General features: G+C 39.0%; 1 protein-coding gene across 2 annotated transcripts in view; it reads left to right on the top strand.

Annotated features, from left to right (window-relative positions):
• Positions 1-20,269, top strand: part of LOC124797853 — a 432,230-nt gene that overhangs the window by 332,363 nt on the left and 79,598 nt on the right. For both annotated transcript variants that reach the window (XM_047260921.1, XM_047260922.1), the window contains 3 exons: positions 9,999-10,117; positions 12,397-17,041; positions 19,502-19,700. In XM_047260921.1, the coding sequence (XP_047116877.1) occupies positions 9,999-10,117; positions 12,397-17,041; positions 19,502-19,700 (4,963 nt within the window). The remainder of the gene's footprint in view (positions 1-9,998; positions 10,118-12,396; positions 17,042-19,501; positions 19,701-20,269) is intronic.

The raw sequence follows: 20,269 nt of genomic DNA, 5'->3' as shown, positions 1-20,269 counted from the left end.
ACCAGGCCGGATTCAGAAAAGGATGATCATGTGTGGAACAGATCTGGTGCTTAAAGACAATATTACAAATGAGGAAATGCAGAAACACTGTAATTACATTCATCGACTTCAGGAAAGCATATGATTCAATGGACTGTGAAACCCTGTTTAAAATCATGGAAGAGTTTGGGATTGACCGAAAGACATAAAAAATCACAGAACAGACACATACAGGAACAACATCCAAAGTGAAATTCATGGGTGAAATATCAGAACCCTTCAAAATCAAAACTGGAGTCTGACAGGGGAATGGACTATCCCCAATGCTTTTCAATATTGTTCTGGAAAAGATTATGAGGGAATGTAAATCCTATATAAAGGGCATCCAAATTGATATAAAAAAAGAGAACCGAGTTAAGGTAAAATGCCTTGCTTTCACTGATGATATAGCAATTATCACCAATAACAGAACGGAAGCAATTCACGCAGTGGAAAAACTACAAGAAATTTCACAAAAAACCGGACTACAGATATGTTATGAAAAAACCAAATATATGGAAAGACAGCCAGAAAATAAATCCCCTTTAATCACAAAACATGGTAAAATTGCCACTTTAAATATCTCGGAGAAACTATACAGTCCTCAGGATTAAATCAAATCACCAATGAACAAAGAATCACCAAGCTCCAGAGGGCGTACAAGCTAACATGGATGCATTACAACAAGAAGTGCATTTCAGCAGATGCAAATATTCTTTCAGAAGAAATCTAAACAGCTGAAACAATGGTGATTGATGGTCGTTCAAAAATTAGGGAAATAGAAAAGCAAGAAAAAAAAAATTCTCAGGAAGATTTATGGGGCAATCAACAAAAATGGCATTTGGATGAAGAGACCACAAAACGAGCTCTATATAAAGACCAAACACAGTAACAGATGAAATCAGAAAATACCGAGCCAAATTTTATACACATATCTACAGGATGGAAGACTCCAGAACAGCAAGGAAACTTTTCAATATTATAACAAAGAGTAAATGCAGCACAGAATGGCTGAAAGAAGTCCAGAGGGATCTGCAGCAGATCAACATAAAAAAATCTCGAAGAGTGCCAGAATAAAATCACAAGTGTGAAGTTTGAGGAATGAACATCACGCCAGCCTGGTAAATGGAAGAAGGAGCATTCTGAGAGGATGATAAGCTTTTGGGAAGCAAAGAAGGAAAACATCCAGAGATGAAATTATGAATTCAAGTTCAATCGCTCTCCTAAAGGAGAACAATAATAATAATAGTAATAATATGCATGGCTTGTCTGAAGAAAGGGAAGAATTGTTTTTGTGAAATTTTGTTATTTTGTATATAACTAAATACAGTTCATGGCAAGAATGAAATAATGTTTAAGCTTTCACTACTATCCGTTTTGCATTTTTGTCTAAGTGGGAGTTCTTGTGATTTTTCATTTTTTCACACAAATGTACAAAATCCCTAATTCATGTATTAGCTAATGAATTAACTTCTGGGCTGAAAGTCGCGATTTCTTACATTGTAGGCACACAACAACTTACGCTTGTTATACACTACTTTGTTAAACGTTCACTTGTAGTCACATTTATTTAATGTTGTTACTTTCTCAGACAATGAATCTGGTCTGGAAAGCGCTAATTTCTTTGTGGCTAACTTTTCCTCATAATTTTCTTTTCTGTTAATGCTTATTACATATTGAACAGAGTTCATGTTGACACTCCACAGGAAAGCCGATTCGTGCACAGTAGACAACCAACTCCAAACACAAACTGCCATTTGCGGAAATGATTAAATTCAAGTAGTGCTATCTTGCCCAGGGGCAAGGGGAGCCATGGACCCTCTGAGCTCTCAGGGAAAGGAAAAAAAGTATAGCATAGTCTGGTGTTTTTCTTTCAAGAAAATAATTTAGAAGTTGATATTACACTACTTTTTAATGATGTCAGGACTAGAAATTTTTTTATGGCTACTTACAAGTCGCCATTTGTCTTCCATAGTCAGGTCTCTACAGCTACAAGATGATGTCCATTCAAATTTCACACCTGTCGGATAAGAGTGGCGTTAGTAGTGCCACTATGAGGATGCAAACAGATTTGCTTTAAATACACACTGCAATGGTCATGAGCGTTAGTTACCTTTGAGATTGGGCATGGTGAGTTGGTGTTAGTCAAGAATGCCTTTAACATGACAAGGATGCCACTATCATCACCTCACTGAATGTGAATGAGATTGTGTAATAGGGCTATGAGAGGAAGGAGGGAAGAGATTAGTCTTTAACAGCTCGTCGACAATGAGGTCATTAGAGACAAGCTCGGATTAGGGAAGGATGGAGAAGAAAAGCGGCCATACCCTTTCGAAGGAATGAGCCTGACATTTGCCTTAAGCAGTTGGGGAAATCAGGAAAACCTAAATTTGGATGGCCGGATGCAATTTTGAACCGTTGTCCTCTTGAATGCAAATGTGAATCCAGTGGGCGGACCACTGTGCTACTCCACTTCGTAGGGCTATGAGAAGCTGGATGTTCCTTCTGCAGTATTGCAGAAAGACTTGGCAGGTATGTAGGCACTGTACATGATTGCTTGATTGCTGGCAACAGTAGTCACGGGAATGTACGGTTGCAAGAAGACTGGGCTCCCGACAGCCCCATGGCACTACTGAGAGGGAAGACCATAATGTTCGGCATATGGCTGTGGCACTTTGTATGCATCTGCAACAGCAATTTGAGCAGCAGTTGCCACCTCTGTGACACAACAAACTGTTACAAATCGGGTATGTCAAGGACAGCTCAAGCCTGACGCTCTGTAGCTTGCATTCTACTGACTCCAAACCATCACCATTTTTGACTTCAGTGGTGTCAAGCAAAAGCTCATTGGAGGGCAGGGTGGAGGTCTGTTGTGTTTTCTGATGAAAGCTGGTTGTGTCGCAGCGCCATGATGCCCATGTGTTGGTTAGGAAGTGGCCAGATGAGCACCTTCAACCAACCTGTCTGTGTGCTAATTCACTTTGGACCCACACCTGGAGTTATGGTCTGTGGTGTGACAGCAGGAACACTCCCATGGTTATTCCACACACCCTGACCACAAATTTGATGAGAGTCTGGTGATTTGACCTGTTGTTTTGCCATTCGTTAACAGCATTCCAGGAGGTGTTTTCCAGCTGGATAACACTCACCCACATACTGCTGTTGTAAGCCAACATGCTCTACAAGTGTCAACATGTTGCAGTGACCTGCTTAACCACTAGATCTGTCTCCAGTTGAGCTCACTGGATATCATTGGACAGCAATTCCATTGTCATCCACAACCAGCATTAACTGCCCCTGTCAATTGCAACAGGCATATAACCCAATCCCACAAACTGACATCTGACACCTGTACAACACAATTCATGCACATTTGCATGCTTGCATTCAACATCCTGACAGTTACGCCTGTTATTAATGTATCAGCATTTCACATTTGCAATGGCTTACCTTGCACTTACATTAACTAGTGATTTTGCAATGTTACTCACTTACATATGTTACCTAGGCAAATGTATTCTCAAAATTTCATTACTCTAAATTAATTATTTTTTGGTACAGCAATTTTTCCTGCCAGTGTATGAAGTTCTTGTAAATATCCACCATCTGATGATGGGCCTGCATCAACCTGAAAGCTGGTTAATGGGGAAAATAAAAGTATTAAAAACATTATAAAGTGACTGGCTACAATTTCCACACAAACCATGTTGAATGCACTCATATTTGAATGTTTTTCTTTTTTTTGGTTTCTGCAACCCTTTTTTCTCCAGTGTGCAATGTTAGGTATATTAATCTGTTTTTATTATTGTACATGATCAATAAAAGATATAGTCAAGGGCTTACCCAGGGGTCACTTAAGATTCTGGTGTGCTCTAGAGGGGGGGAGTTGTTTCCACTTAGGAAAGCATTAGAAAGTAAAGCAGCACTGTATTTTAGTCAAAGGTATTATAAGCTCAAGATTCTGTAACTCTTATTTTCTGGCTTTGCAAACCAGACGTGATTATGTTGCCTAGCCAACCACATTCCCTACCATCATGCTAGGTGCTAGGCCTGTTATAATGATGATGGATGCAGTTTCTCTGTGCAGCCTCCACACATGGATATGTCTATTGTGAGGCTGTACGCAGAACTAGGATTCAACTGAAAAGACGAAGTAACATCACTTCTGTGGTCAGTGTTGTCACTGGGTGCAATACTGTGAGCATGCCTCTCACTCCTGCCGCTGCCTCAAAGAAAGCCACAATGATGACTGCCGTGCTGAAAGTCCACGTTACTCCAGACATCATCGCACTGTCCACATGGATACTTGTCATGCTGTAAATAAACCCATTTCATGACTCAAGGTGTATGATGTGGTAGTATGATTCTCCTTGGCTGAGTGAAGAATATGCATGTCATCTTTGGCACTGATTTTGTGAAGTTTGCATGCTACTGAGTATGGCTGTCCTGAACCAAATGATTCTTATTTCCACAATAGTTGTGGGATAATGCGAATGGTCTTGCTGCAGCTGTAACACCAGTTCCCATCAGATCACTGAAGTTAAGCACTGTCAAACATGGCGAGCACTCAGATGGGTGACTGTTCAGGCCTGCCAAGCACTGTTGGCAAACGGGGTGCACTCAGCTCTTGTGAGGCCAATTGAAGAGCTGCTTGACTGAGAAGTAGCAGCTCTGGTCATGAAAACTGACAACGGCCAGGAGAATGGTGTGCTGATCATGTGCCTCTCCATGTATGCATCCAACAACACCTATTGGCTGAGTATGGCACAGCAGGTGGCCAGAAGCGTTGGGCCATCTGAGGCCTGTTCAGACTGGGTCTAGAGTTTTATTTGCGAGGTAATGATAGTCTGTGACACTCCAGAGATTGTCCTGCAAAGCACTTAGTATGGCTCTCTCGATCTCATCTTTTGCTGATATGCATGACAGTTGTGCGATCCTGACCTCTGCAGGCAGCATTATTGTGAAACAATAACCTGCAGTTTTGATAGGCCACCATCCTGCCACTGTTGAATTCTCGCACATGCTGGCATAACATGAGGCATAACATGATCTCACAACCACCCATCATTAAAATGTGATTTCTCAGTGAGAATTCTGCTGTGTGATCTTTCCTTATGTACAGAATGTAGATCGCATTAATCGCACTTGCTTTGTGCGGTTACACTGAAATGCTAATCCATACATGTTGTACACTTCATGCCTATTTTAATGGCAAACAGTGTAGCTGCTTGGTTTTTAATTCAGTGTCTGTATTCATTGTATGTACTTTTCCATTGTGTACGGCACAAGAGAACATACTTACAAGTGTACTATGATGAGAGGAGACTAACTGTAATTATCATTTTTGAAAAAGTTATTATACATGTTTATTATTTTCAGGCTTTGTGTGCAAAATTATGCTGTGAGTTTACTGAAGCACTATGCCCAGTGACTTTTGAGATAAGAATTATTGCAAACTTTGAAGAAAAGGAAATCTTATTCATCTTCCATTTTTAAAATAGCTGTATCTTATACATGTTTGATTTTAGGATACTAATTGCATACTCTTTGCTGTGCATAAACTCACATTGAATCATATAGTTATGAAATTCTTATTACTGTAACCAGTATTGTGAAACACATTGTTTTGTCTTTATAGCTCCTTGATACTACACTTCATTTTTCGAGAGAAAGGAATAGAGTATTGCATGCACTCTTGAAGAAAAGAGAGAGGGGGCAAGAGCTCTAATCTTTTGTTCTTGAACAGAAATCAGAATTAAATTTGACTAGCACAGTGACACATTCTGTACCACAACCCTTCATTTGTGGAACATACTGCAACAAACTAAGTAAAGGAATAAATGTATTTATGCTCTCCTATAGTTCATTATAAACAGTTTTGATAGCCTTTTGGGTGCTGAAGTAAACACTCCATAATGGAACTAGATTTTAAACAAATTCTTTACAATCTGTGTGTGTTCATGCAAATCAGAAACCTTTACCATCGTGTAGATACAGACATGGTCCCAACTGAATTTTAAACACGAAAGGTAAAGCTGTCCTTGACCTTAAGGTTGGTTGGGACACTGCACCGATACAGCACTTTACTAGGCATGGCTCTGTTGGGGATGATGTGCACTTTCTGACCCCCAACCTGTTATAGGGGGACCTACATGAACACAGACTCTAACATTGTTTAACTTGGTGTTTTTCTTTTACACTTCTCACTGCTAGAAGTGGAAGAAGTGATAAGTGACAGAAAAAATCCTATTACAGATTTGAGATTGCATACTAGAGCTCGAGATTTACTGTCCGACACTTACCCACTTGACCACACATGCATAGGCATACAGCTAATCATAATATTTATACTGCACAAGTGTGTTGATGAAATGGTGAATGGTTTTTGCTATGGTCTGTAGCTATCTTACTCTATACTCAGAAACAATGTTTTGTAAATTTTTGATGCCTTCGTTTAAGATACACTATCGTTATCTGTGTGCTGTTTGCAGCTCTCACTATACAGCATCCTCAAAAGTAATAACTCTTATTTTTCCTTACTCTTTTCTGAGTGTTCAGCTTGGTGGAACTATAGAAATCATGTAATATTTTAGTAATATACCATGCTGCTATCATCAGATGTCTTGACTTACTGACGAGGAAGGCACAAGTGCAGGGGTAGTATGTTCCATAAGCTGTACCAGGAACAAAAGCACTTCCGAATTCAAATAATGAGACCATGGTTACTTCCCCTGCTGGTTGCTGAACATCCTAATGGTAACTGCTGTCTTGGTGGACTTTAAGCAAGCCTAAGATAGTTTTTGATGCTTTGCTCAGCTGAAACTTTCTGACTCCAGTTTTAAATTGCCAGTAATATGAATGTCTGTGGACCTTTTTCAACAAATACTTAGCAAGCTGTTGTGTAGATAACAAGTTTTGTGCATCTACATCCACAGTCTGCAAACCACTGTGAAGTGCATGGCAGAGAGTACTTACCATTATATAAATTATTAGGATTTTTCTTGTTCCATTCATGTGTGAAACACAACAAGAATGGTTGGTTGAACACCTCTGTGTGTGCAGTAACTTGGCTAATCTTGTCTTCCTGATGCCTATGGGAGTAATACCTAGGGTTTTGTAGTATATTCTTGAAAGCTGGTTCTTGAAGTATTGTTAAGTGGGCTTTCATGATAATTTGTGTCTACCTACAAGTATCTGAGAGTTCAGTTTTTTCAGCATTTCCTTGATGTTGTTCCATGGACCAGACAAACCTGTGACCATTCAGACTGACCTTTTTGTAAATGTTCAATATCCCCTGATTAATCTTATTTGATATGGATCCCACACACTTGATCAATTTTCTAGTATGGGTCACAAAAACGTTTTGTATGCAATGTCTTTTGTGGACTGATTGCATTTCCCTAGTGTCCTGTCAGTGATTTGAAGTCTGCCACTGACTTCACCTACATCTGATCCAATAACACTGCTCCAGTTACGGAAAATGTGGAAAAGACAATCACTCACCTGCAGAGGACCAATGTGTGGAGCACAGAGACACATAACAGGAAACAGACTTCACGCTAGCTTTCGAGCCCATGCTCTTTTTCTACCAAATGCACAGTCACTCACACAAACAACTGCACAGATATCCAAACATGCACTCCTGTGGCCACAGTGAGACTTATCATTGATACTTAGGTTTTGAAAGCTGTTGTCTGAGGTGATGGAGGTGGGGAGGGTTAGGTAATGATGCAGAGATAGGGTAGCAGGATAGAGGCAGGTCTTTGGACAGATAACTTTGCAGCTGCACAACAAGATGAAAGGAGTACAGAGGGTAGAGCAAGAAGAGGTATAGGAAGAGGGAGAGGAGGGGAAAGGGAGAAGTGAAAAAAAAGGAGAGGAAGGTGGAGGTTAAGAGGGATAAAGAAAGTGGAGAGAGGGTGGGGAGGGGTAGAAAAGGAAAAGGGGAGATGGAGGGAAAGAGAGAGAGGGGGAGATTTCCCATTTTGGAAGGGGGGGGGGGGGGAAGAGTCCTGGGAGAAGAAAGTGCACAACCTGCATAAGGAAGGAGCAGTGTGGACAGAAAAGAGGAGGAAAAAGGTAAAGTGCAGCAGAGGGAGCAGATTAGAAGACGTTTAGGCCAACGCGATTGCGAGAACTCAGGATATTCTGTTGAGACAATTCTGATCTGCGTAGTTCAGAGCTACTTGTGTATCTACCTGTAAGCATCTGCTAGTTCAGTTTTGTATATGTTCGATATTCCCTGTCAATCACATTTGTTAGGGATTCTACACACTTGAGCAATATTCAAGGATGGGTCACACAGATGTTTGGCACCATATCCCAAGTTCTCGCAATCTCCCTGGCCTAAACCCCCACTAACCTGTTCCCACTTTACCTTTGTCTTCCTCTCCATGCACTGTCTTCTCCCACAACACACTCTTGCTCTCTTGCCCAAACCCCCCCCCCCCCCCCCCCCCCCCTACTCCGCACCACCACTACCATACAGACATTGCCCTCTTCTTATATCACTTTTTCCTGTACCCTCTTTACTCCTTTCATCTTGTTGTGCAGCAGCTGAGTCATTTGTCAAAAGTCCTGCCTGTTTCCCACTATCTCCCCCCCCCCCCAACTTTTGCATTCTTCTGTACCCCCTCCCCCCCTCTGTCAGCTCAGACAACAGCTTTCAATAATCGTGTATCAATAATAAGTCTCACTTTGGCCACAGGAGTGCATGTTTTTGGTATCTATTTGGTTGTGTGTGAATGTGTGTGCTTTTGCTAGAAAAGAGCAAGAGCTCAAAAGCTAGTGTGAATGCTTTTTACTGTTATGTTTCTGTGTGCTCCATGTATCAGTCTTCTTTCTGTGTGTGAGTGATTGCTTTTCTCTTATTTTATGTATTGCTCTGTCCATGAATTTCCTTGATTGTTCCATTTTGTATCCCCACAGGTTGGTATACCCAGGTATTTGCATGAGTTAACTGATTCCAGTACTGACTAATTGTTATTGTAATCAAGGATATTATTCTTTTTTCATTTTGTAAAAAGCACCATTTTATATGTCTGAACATTTAAAGTAAGTTGCCCATCTTTACATCTCTTTCAAACCTTAACAAAGTCTGGTTGAATACCTATGCAGCACTTCCAGATCGTACCTTATTACATACAATTGCAAAATCTGCAAAAAGGACTGCTAGATCATTAATATACTACACAACATGATCATCAAAGATCCCAACAGACTTAATTACTGCATTCTACCTTATAAACAATCCTCATTCAGTCAAATGTTTAAGGTGGTAGGGTGGTATTTAGTCAAAATCTTTTCAGAAGTCAAGAAATATACCATTGCCTTTAGCCGTGGCTTTCAGGATGGTATGTGAAAAAGTGCAAATGGGTTTCACCTATTTTTGGAGTAACAATTGTGTTTTATTGTGTACTCTTTGGTAATGTAATGTTCAGATTTGCTTTATTACGAGAACCATGTATGGCTCTGAATTTCTTTGTGTCATTGTTCAAGTGTGGATTTTCCTGACCAGTGTGATAAATGCCTGGTCAGTGAAGGCCAAAATCATATTTGAGAGAGCAGAGTAGTACAGGTTGCTGACTGGGGTATGGAAGAGACATTAAACATTATAGCTCTTTCACTTTCCATTGAATTTAGATGATACATTGCAAGTAAAGTGCAATTGCATTATTGCTTTTGTCTTTTTTCAAATCCTATCTGTGTTTGACCTTTGCCAATGTGCTGTGTCCCTCAGTAGATCAGATGATCTGATTGTAGCATTATGCTAAATATCTGTACTATTGTGTGATTTATGACATTCATCTGGCTTGAGGCCCAAGGATCACTAAAGTACGTAACAGCTTAGCTGTGGCTCACGTATGCCTCATGTCCTGTACTACAGAAATTAACATCCAAATCAATATTCATTTTCTTAAAAGTATTTTGTTTACAGAGAGCTCACCAGCTACGTAATTTTATGCATTCTGTGCTTACAGAAAAAAATCTACGGCATGGCAGAGATGAAAATCAATCTTCAGAAGGGAAGCCAGAACCACCTGCAAGAAATAAAACTAAACCAAAGAAAACAGAAATTCCAGAACAGCCTCAGGGGAAGGTAAGATATACACTCCTTTACATGCTTCTTAGTACCTTAGTAGCACTCTGTAGCATCATTTTATGTTGTTCCTGTACAAAGATGGGGATGAGAAAGAAGAATGTGTTGAGGTGCACATTCAAAATATAACCTCCCTTGTTCTCAGGTACCATGACTGTTGAAGAATAAGGGCTGCACAGGCAGCATTGATAACGGTTATGGCAAAAACTGAACAAAAATCTATAGTGCTTTAACTGAAGTTTGCAGTGGTATAACAGCAAACTGTATTTCAGTTTCCCACTGGCTAGTAATTGTTTTCCACTAGACCAGTAATCTTTGTTATGATCAAGTGAACATAAACAGTGATACCAGACCAGGAAAGCAAGTATGTGAACAGATGAACAAAGTATAAAGCTGCTAGCAGATGCTCTTAAAGAAGGCTGCCATGTTACTTGTGAAGGACTTTTTGAGTACACATGGATTCCACCAATTTCAGTGCCTAGAAGTCTTACATGTTATGTAAACCAGAGAAAACTTTCTTCATAATGGATCCATTACAGCTTTACTACTGAACAGAAGCAGAGATAGCTGGACATTGCAGCCCTTTTTGAAACAGAGATTTGATGTTATAGGCAGAGCATTCTCACTTCAAACTGTCCACCCCGATAGCTGAGTGGTCAGCATGACGGATTGCCATCCTACAGGCCCGGGTTCGATTCCTGGCTAGTTCGGGGATTTTCTCTGCTCAAGGACTGGTTGTTGTGTTGTCTTCATCATCATTTAATCCCCATCTGGTGCGCAGGTCGCCCAATGTGGCATCAAATGTAATAAGACTTGTACCAAGGTGGCCGGACCTGCCCCGCAAGGGGCCTCCCGGCCAATGACGCCAAATGCTCATTTCTGTTTTCCACTTCAAACTGCCCCTACTGTTGAAGCTTGAGTTACGGACTGAGAGATCCAATTTCTATGTGGTAAAGGAATTTTTGCCAAGTTCAAAAGTCAAACAGATGATACTCTTTGCTCATGATTATCAAGAATTAATCTATATACTGGACTGGGAATTGATGTGTGCCTTTGAAAATGATGATATATGTTGCTTTCAGCCTTTCATTATTCTACTACAGATTCCTTACACAGCCACACTGTAGTTATTATTGTATTAGTTATGTAATTATTATTCACCTGAACATGCTTTATGATCAAGTCACAGTGTTATAGAGGTCCCATGAGAGAGCGAGAGAAGGAAACAGAAAATGACTGATCGGTTTCAAGTTCCATGTTAATATTTTGTAGTTTTCTGTGATATAGTATTCATTAATTATTACAGTTGTTTATTGCTTGAGTCCTACACAAGCAAATGTAATTCATGTTTGGAAGTACATTACAAATTTCATGTTTGTTTTCAGCAAAGAATAGCCACAATGAAATATTGTTCATGTCATTGTAAACCTAAATCTCATTTCTCATTCCTTATTTTGTGTAGGCTAGTAGTAAATGTCATGTGTAAGTTCATTTCCATACCTACAAAAAGTAACATACTTGTGTACATATGTTTTTCATTCCCTTGAAATACTGTGGTGTTGCATAGTTGTATAATAGATCACTAAAATTTTGGCATGATAAAAACATTACATGTTAATTTTACTAGTTTTGCCAGCATGGACAACCTACTGCCTTCCATTTCATAGCTATTACTGAAGTACTACATTTATGCAGAAATAACTCCAATTAAACCCCTTAGTGTACTAGCTGTATTAGCTCAAGTTTCCATTCAAATGTGATTTATTCTTTTGCAACTAATGGCAGCAGGTATAATTGACTGGACGCTTTCTTGTTTTGCTTCTGCTGTTTTTTTACCACAGAATATGAAATGAGCCCCTAAAAAGTATCACATCGTGATTTTTGTACCATGAAGAAAAATTTGTCAGGCCATTCATTCTGCTATATGTGAAAATTCTTGTAGCTTTAGGCTCCTTGGATGTGCTTGTTGCATGCAGCAGAGCAGAATCTGTGGCATATGAATAAGCTACCATCTAAAAGAGAGATTTCTCTCCAGAATCATGGAGGTTATAATTCTCACTTCTTTCCCCTGTTTAATGTTACATATGTGTATTCCATAATAAAATTTGTTAAAACTCTGATTTCATCTTGAATATGAGGTTGCATCTTAAAATTCACTCCTCTGGCTCTTTTGTCATTGGCTGGTTGTGTGCAGTGCAAAATTTTGCATGGAGTTGCCACTACTAACCTTTATTTGGGCATCAGTTGTGATGCTGATATTTGCTGTAATCTGATTTCAGCCTGTGACTATCGAACCGTGTGCCAAACCACAACCAGCCGCCAGAAGGAAGAAGCGCCCAGCAAGCCAAATTGAGCGGCTTTCAGTCATACAGGAACCAAAGGAGCCAGAGTGTGAAGTGAAAAGTGACTTTAAAACATTGCCACAAACCACCCCATTGTACAGAGTGAGAAAGGAGAGTTATAGACTATACAGTGGATCCCTGAGAAGTCTTAAGTCTTCAAAATCATATAGATCTTTCCGAACATGCAGATCAGGTGACTACAGTGAATATCAGTGGTATGATGCTAAAGATGATTCTGTATATGATTTTCATGATTGCTATAGTAATTTCTATGAGCCAGTTGGAATATTTGATACAAATGAAGAACAATGTACTGCACTGACAAATGTCAGTAAATGTAAATCACCTCTGAACACATCTCAGAATGGTGACCTCATCAAAAGAATGAATTCATCTGAAGAAATTGACCTAGAGAGTTTCAACACAAATGATCCCTTGGCACACGGCAGCAGAGTTTTGAGCACTGGAAGCATAAGCAAGGAGTCACATTCTTCCATTACTGCTTCTCTGCAGACTTCATCTTCATCACGCAAAGAGAAAGGGACAAGTGGATTCTTTTCCTTTCTTCGGTGGTTCAAGAAAGGCAAAAGTGGAGGAGATGAAGAAGATGATGAAGTTGGGGATTTTGCAGATGGTTTGGTGCTGCCATCAATTCCTTCAACTCCAAAACTGATACGGACACAGAGTTCAAGTTGTGGTAGCATTGATACACTTTTTAGCACTGCTACAGTTAACAGTTTTGCTTTTGTTACTCCTGCAGCATATCGACCGTTTGGTTCAGCAAATCCACCAGAAAAGTGGATTGCCATTGGACCTGAAACAGAAACGTACAAAAAACGTGTTCTTAACAGGGACAGATTAAGGGAACAGGAAAAGTATTTAACTCTAAAGAAAAAGTACCAATTGTATGGTAGTGATACAATATTACGAAGTGGTGTGAACACTCCAAATGAAAGCCCTGTCCTTGCTACAAGAAGGCAGAGAGCAACAAATGTGTTGAATGGTGCAAACCATGTCATTCCAATTTCTCCTCCAGGTAGTTTAAATTCACTTGGTAAGAAAAAACGTAGAGCTCCAATTCCTCCCGAGTTTGTGAAGCCACAGTGTAATGATTATAGCCTTCCAAATACATTGGAACACAAGCATAACAAAAATAGTATGGACAATGGTGAAGTGAGTAGTCTCAATCAACCACGTCATAAAAGGAGTGCTAGTGAGTCCTGCAAAGACAGAAGAGCTGGTGCATATTGCCATGTGAGAGGAAAACGAAGAGCTCCACCACCCCCACTGGTAAATAAAAATTCAACAAATGGTATTGCAGATCCTATAGATAAGCACAGTCCACAATTTTCAAGTATCGGTAGAAAGAAGCGACCAGCACCCCCTCCCCCGGCAATAGAACAATCGGGAGAAACGAGCGCAAAGAAAAGCAAGGACAAGGAAATACAGGCAGATGATAAAAAGACAGAGAATAGGTTATCACAAGAGGAAAAGGAAAGGCTAATTGCTAACATTGCAAAACTGAAAGCACATGCAGACAGGAGAAGTATGGGATCACCACCATCTTCTCCTGTAACTGTAAGGTCAGATTTGGGTGCTAAGAATGAACCTGTAGTCTGCAATGATTCTTTAAAACTAGAACGTGGGGTCTTGAAACCTAATAAAGAAATGCCGAAGATAGATTCGGGGTCATCAGATTCGAAAGCTGCACCTGTATCACCTCGTCCGTGGTACAAAAGGAGCTTGGTGTCGAGAGAAAATAGCATAACAGGATTCAAGAAAGATTTTATGAAAAGTCTTGAGAAGAAGAAAGATAAAGATAAAAGTAAGGAGTGTGACTGGATGCCAGAATCTGGTATTCCAAGAATAAACAATGTTGCTATATCTAATGATGGAAGCAGCATTGTAACCAGCAGCAGATTCAATATATTTTCACGGTTAGAAAGAAATGATGAAAAAAAGAAAGAAGCAGAGAAGAGGAAGTCACAAGTTTCAATTCTTGCAAGTATTAGTGAGCTCGATCGAGAGGCTGCAGAGATAGTGCAGAAGGAACATGCACGAGAACAAGCACTTATGGCAGCACATGATGAAAAATTCTACACTCAGCCTGAAGTAAATGCAAACAAATTGGATGTAGTTGTTGAAGAACCCATATCTGAAAATGTGGAGGTTCCTAAACGCAGCTCAGCTAGAGAACTTATTTCTCTTTTCAATGCTATAAGTAATGTGACAAAAGTGACAGTGAATTCATCATTTTTTTCAAAGGATGGTGTCAAACAGTATTCCAAGGAAGTTACAGAAAAACGATTTTCGTTTGCTGGTGAAAGTGTTAAAGCTGATAGTAAAGGGACACCTGAAAACCATGAAGAATTAGAACAGAAACAACAACCCACCAGTAATTCAATAATTTCTGGAGCTACATCAAGCACATCTGTTACAGTACGTCAGTCTGTATTTGCTGAGGGTGGTGGCTTTCCAGTAAATATACCCAATGTTCAAGAAGAGATATTACCATTAGCCACTGATGCTGACAATTCCATATTAACTGGTCATCCATCCTCAAAGAGTACAGAAAAATCACATTTCCGCCTTTCGCACAGCAACAGTATTGTAGAGAATAACCAGCCTCAGAGAGCGACACCTGTTTCCTCAAACACCTCCAATAATAGTAATGGTTCTGCTAAACCATCTGAAAACACCACCACTAATAAAACAGCATTACAAATAGCAGGTGATCATAAACCAAGACAGCTTTCAATCTGGGCATGCCCTAGATGTACACTTGAGAATCCTCGTTGGAGGCTTACATGTGATGCTTGTGGTAAATGGAAACCCTCTAATATTGAGGAAAGGCCTGCAGGGACCAAGGATTTAAATCTCCAGAAAACTTCAGACAGTGATGAAAGTCCAGCTAAGAGAAATGTTGAAGAGCAAGTGAAAAGTGAGGTTGCTGATTCAGTTGTAAATAAGCCTAAAGGTGCTATTGACTGGGAGCAGGAACTAAAACGATATTTTCCACCCAGTGCAAATCAGAATGTTTCTAAGCGAACAGTAAATGGTGAAAGGACAAGTAACTCAGAAAAGCAAAAAGTAGGCAAAGATTCTTTGGGTCTTGATGCTGGAGTAACATCCGTTCAAGCAGTTTCCCAAGCAAACAGTTCACAGACAGTGGTAAAAGATAGTATTTCTACTTCAGGATATGTCAGAGTACTACATGATACCAGCAACATAGAATCAACTGCCATTGATATTAAAAAGACAGAGAATGATCAGAAACAGACCAGTCAGTTGATTTCAAAGAATGACAGTAGCTCATCTACAGTCAATGGACTTCAGGAAGATCCAGATGTTGATGAAGTAAGAAAGGCGCGAATTGCATTCTTTGGTCAGGCTGGAAGCAATAACAATAGCACCAGTAAATACAATGACTCTCCTTCTGTAGAAGTTTTAAATGAAGAAAACAAGTCTGTAAAAACAGAAAGGATATATACAGGAAAAATAAAAATGCCTGCAGATGAAGCTGAGAAACAGAAGTTGAAGGAAATGTTAAAAGAGATGAAAGATTCTCTCCCAAAACGCCCAAAAGGGACTACCAGTCAGGCTAGTGCAAAGACTTCAGAACCCAGCATTGATATTTTAAAGCAAAACAACAATGTTTTGAATCATGAAAAGGATAAAGCAAAACTTGCCGTCGGTCAAGGGGCTATTAAGAAGATTCCACTACAAAGAGGCAGCCATGCCAGCAGAGGAAATAGCATGTTGACAGAAGAGGGGTCTTCAAAACTGAGTAAAATCAAAACAAGTAAAACACACAGTTCTGAAGTTACTGTAGAAAATATTACAATGAACAAATTCAACGGTTCAAAGCCACTCAAAGTTTCAGCCTCTGTTCAAACAAATTCTGTTATACGGAAAGTTGAACAGACATCTGAACCAGTTAACAGCTACTTACAAAAAAGCTGTGACAGTAATTTGCAAGTAGTCAAGAGAGCTCAGGTAAATGGATCTGTATTGCCAGTAACAGTAGAAGAGATATCTACTGCTGCAGTTAAAGATGGTGTCTTGTTTACATCAGCAAGCAAGCAGTACAATCGCATTGGCAAAGGAACATTTGAGCTAATACATGCAAGAGATTTTGCAAGCATAGAAGCAACAAAAACTGGTAATGAAACTAATATGCCACATGTCTATGCTAACTATCCACCATCTTCTGTTGATTCTATTGCACAGGGAACCACAACTGCTACAAGTGTTGGGGACAAGAACAGCATATCACCTCAACCATTGTCAAGACATTCAGCAACTCCAGACAAAAGTTCAATTGGTTCTAAGGTGACAGACATTCCAGTGCATCATAATCAGCAAAATCAGAAGCAGCCTTCGAGTGGTAATCAGCCTCTTCCATCAACATCTGGCCTGAAGTCACCTAAGTCCAAATCTCCTCGCCATGTAGTGAAGGACCACAGTAGGGCAGCATCAGAAGCAAGTACCAGGTCTGCAGATAGTAGCAGTGGGGACAACAGTGAAATAGAGCGTCTCACAGCACAGCTAACTTTACCCAAAGGACTGGCTGATTTCAAAGGTAATCATTGGCCCAATTGTCAGTAATTTATAATACATCCCACAGAAACTACTTATGTGATTAACTATTCCAATGTCATGTGTGCTCAGCTTTTGTACTAGGTAGATATTGCATGATCAGTAATGTGTAATTTGCATCTTTAATATATATTATGTGGGGATAGATCATTACTTAGCAAAACAAAAAGAGAAGAAGCATGGAGGAGCTCACTGCTGCTTAGAAAGGGTGATAAATTGCTTAGCTTTTGGATCAACACACACAGAGAGAGAGAGAGACTACTGTTCTCTCTCTCTGTCCAGGTGTATGTGCATTTCGATTAGCACTGTAGAAGTGCTTTGTCTTTCTACCAAACAATTTGTTATCACTTTGATGTGCTTATCCACTGCACCTTCAGTCTTTACAAGTCTTCACAACATAAAATACAGTTTGTATTGTGTTCCTAGTGACTAGTTATTTAAGTAATTTAGCAAAGAATCATATATACAATAAACATTAGAGACGACGTACAAAGTAGAATATTCATAATGCATATTTATTTTTGTTGTTTGGTTTCTAGGAACCTGTCAGACTGTAAAAGCAATAATCAATTAAATATGCCTTTAGTTTAGCCTTAAAACTACTGAGTTTACTTACTGATTTAATATGGTTAGGCAGATTATTGTAAATTTTGATCCCAATATGCAGAGTGCCTTTTTGGCACAATGTTTGTTCTCACCTGATCCATATGAAGATTAAATTTTTGTATTGTATTGTATGCATGTATATCTTCATTTTTAATAAGATATCTGGGTGTCTATCAATATATTTTTTTTTATGAAAACTGACGATTTGTATATAAAAGTGCAAGGAAGAGGAAGAATTGACATTTTTTGAATATGGGTCTGCTTGATTTCCTTTTGTTTACCCCTTCAATAATTCTTAATAGTCTCTTTTGCATCCTGAAAAGTTTAATATTTGTTGTTGTGTTGCCCCAGAAGATTAATTCCTAATTGGTCAAGCTTCTGCAGTAAGGGATTATGGCCAATGATGTTGAAAGCTTTGGATAAAACAAGACATATACCTACCACAAACTCCCTCTCATCTATTTTAGCATAGATTTCATTAAGAAATTCATATATTGCACACTCAGTTGAATAGCCTTTCCTGAAACCATGCTGTGAGGAAGAGAGAATTTTATGTTTATTTAGGAAATCAGACAATCTCTTATTATTAAAAAAAAATAATTTCTACAATTTTTGAGAATACAGGCAGTAGGGCCTATAATTTGAAATTTCTTCTGGGTTTCCTGTTTTGAGCAGTAGTTTCAGTTTTGCCATTTTTAAGCATGAAGGGAAGGTTCCCGATGCCAGTGAGCTGTTGCACAACTGTGTCAAGGGGTCAGCTAAAGCAAGACAGCATTTTTTAATAATTGCATCTGGTATTCCATTAATTCCACATGAGTATTCTGTTTTCAAGGCTTTCATAACAGATAAGATTTCTTCTGTATTGGTGGGTTAGAGGGACACTGATGTAGACACATTTCTTATGCTACTGGATGATGGAGGTGATATTTTGTTCTTTTCTTCCAGTCCACTCACTAACTGTTCACTTATGTCTGCAAAATTTTTGTTGGAAGTCTATGAAATTTTTGATGGGCAAGACATCATTTGTCCTTTTTAACATAAGTTTATATTTTAATGTTGTTTGGTTTCACCTGCTATTTGATTTTTGATAACTACCCATATAGCTTTAGATTTGTTCTTTGAATTTTCAATGAGTTTGCTTACCAGTGATCTATCCTGATAAACATATTATAGCCCGTCCTGTATTTTACATCAGTGTTGTTTACATCTTATAAATGATGATAACTTAAATAATTTGTGTTATTTAAAAGTAATATCAAAAATTATTTTCATTTTTGTTTATTAATAGAAAGATTCCTTAATATTCATAATTTTTCCTCACATGTACTAAATTATGTACCAAAAATTGTGTAGATTTTGATAATTGGATTTATGTGTTTTTTTCTGTTTGTAATTAGATCGTAGGAGTACTCTGTTTCAACATAGTTAAATAGAAATTGGTAAATATCAAGTATAATAACTGACAGAAGTGTAACTGCCTAACACAGTGCTAAATTAAAGAAACATGGTCAAAGAGAAAATAAGTACACTGTACACTTTTAGCGACTAAAACCAAAGAAAAGAATGATTATATGAGATACTGTACTGCATCCAGTCATAATTCACACAATGGTATGTGCTTTAGTAGCTATTGCACATTGCCCTTTGATGTAAAATCCAGTAACGTCTCCTTAGTACATTTTCTGAGTCCTGTGTTTTGCCATTACAAGAACCATTCTCCTTTTTCTTGGTAGTTACATTCTTACTGTAAAAATGACTAGAAAGGTTGCCACATCAGTTTCATAATTGTTTTGCTAGTGTGACAAACTGTAATGAGTATTACTGGTATCTTGAACAGCTGACCTGCAGGCATCTCCTCCAGAGCATAACATGAACACTTTAGCAGTAAACCGCCTGTTGCGTCGTCTGGAAGCTGCAATAGCGGGCGGGCAGCATCACCAAGCAGCTGGGCTCGCTAGAGATCTGGCCCGACTCAAAATCAGCTGCTCTGTAACCCGACAGCGACATGCCTTAGACAAGAGTCCTTCGTCAATCATGTAAGCATTTCTGCAATGTTTGTCAGTTGTTTTAACAACTTATCACAGTACATATGCTCCATTGAATTGTAGCAAAAATGAAGAAGAACAGTTTTCATGTTATTTAAATATTACTTATAGCTCTAAAAATACAGGCATTTAACATTACTTGGTTGAATCTGAGGATTAATGTTGTTTCTTTGTGTAACTGTTCTGTGGAGTTGATTACTGTCAGTGTGCTAATCTTGTAGTATCATCCTTGTGTTTGTGATTACTATGATGAAAGAGGTAGTGCCAAAAGACGTGGAACATTTCATCATCAGTAGTGGCATGTATACTGGTTTTGAATGACAGGGCAAGAGGGCTTGGCACGTTGCCCCAGAACCTCATGGATGGAAGCTGGATGTCTACCCTTTCTTCTCCTTTCTGTCCAAATTTCAAAAATGAAAAAAAAAGTTTCCTCATCTGGATTTATTTGGATTAAGTGCCAGAACCCTATTAAAAGTTAGCTGCTTTGGCCACAAAATCATTGTACCATTTGTACGCTTTTTCACCACTGCTGATAGTGGGGGATGCAGGGAATGGAGGAA

Source organism: Schistocerca piceifrons, chromosome 5 (assembly GCF_021461385.2).
Source record: "Schistocerca piceifrons isolate TAMUIC-IGC-003096 chromosome 5, iqSchPice1.1, whole genome shotgun sequence".
NCBI lineage: Eukaryota > Metazoa > Arthropoda > Insecta > Orthoptera > Acrididae > Schistocerca > Schistocerca piceifrons.
The sequence above is the reverse complement of the archived record's forward strand: the minus strand, read 5'-3'. Positions and strand labels throughout refer to the sequence as shown.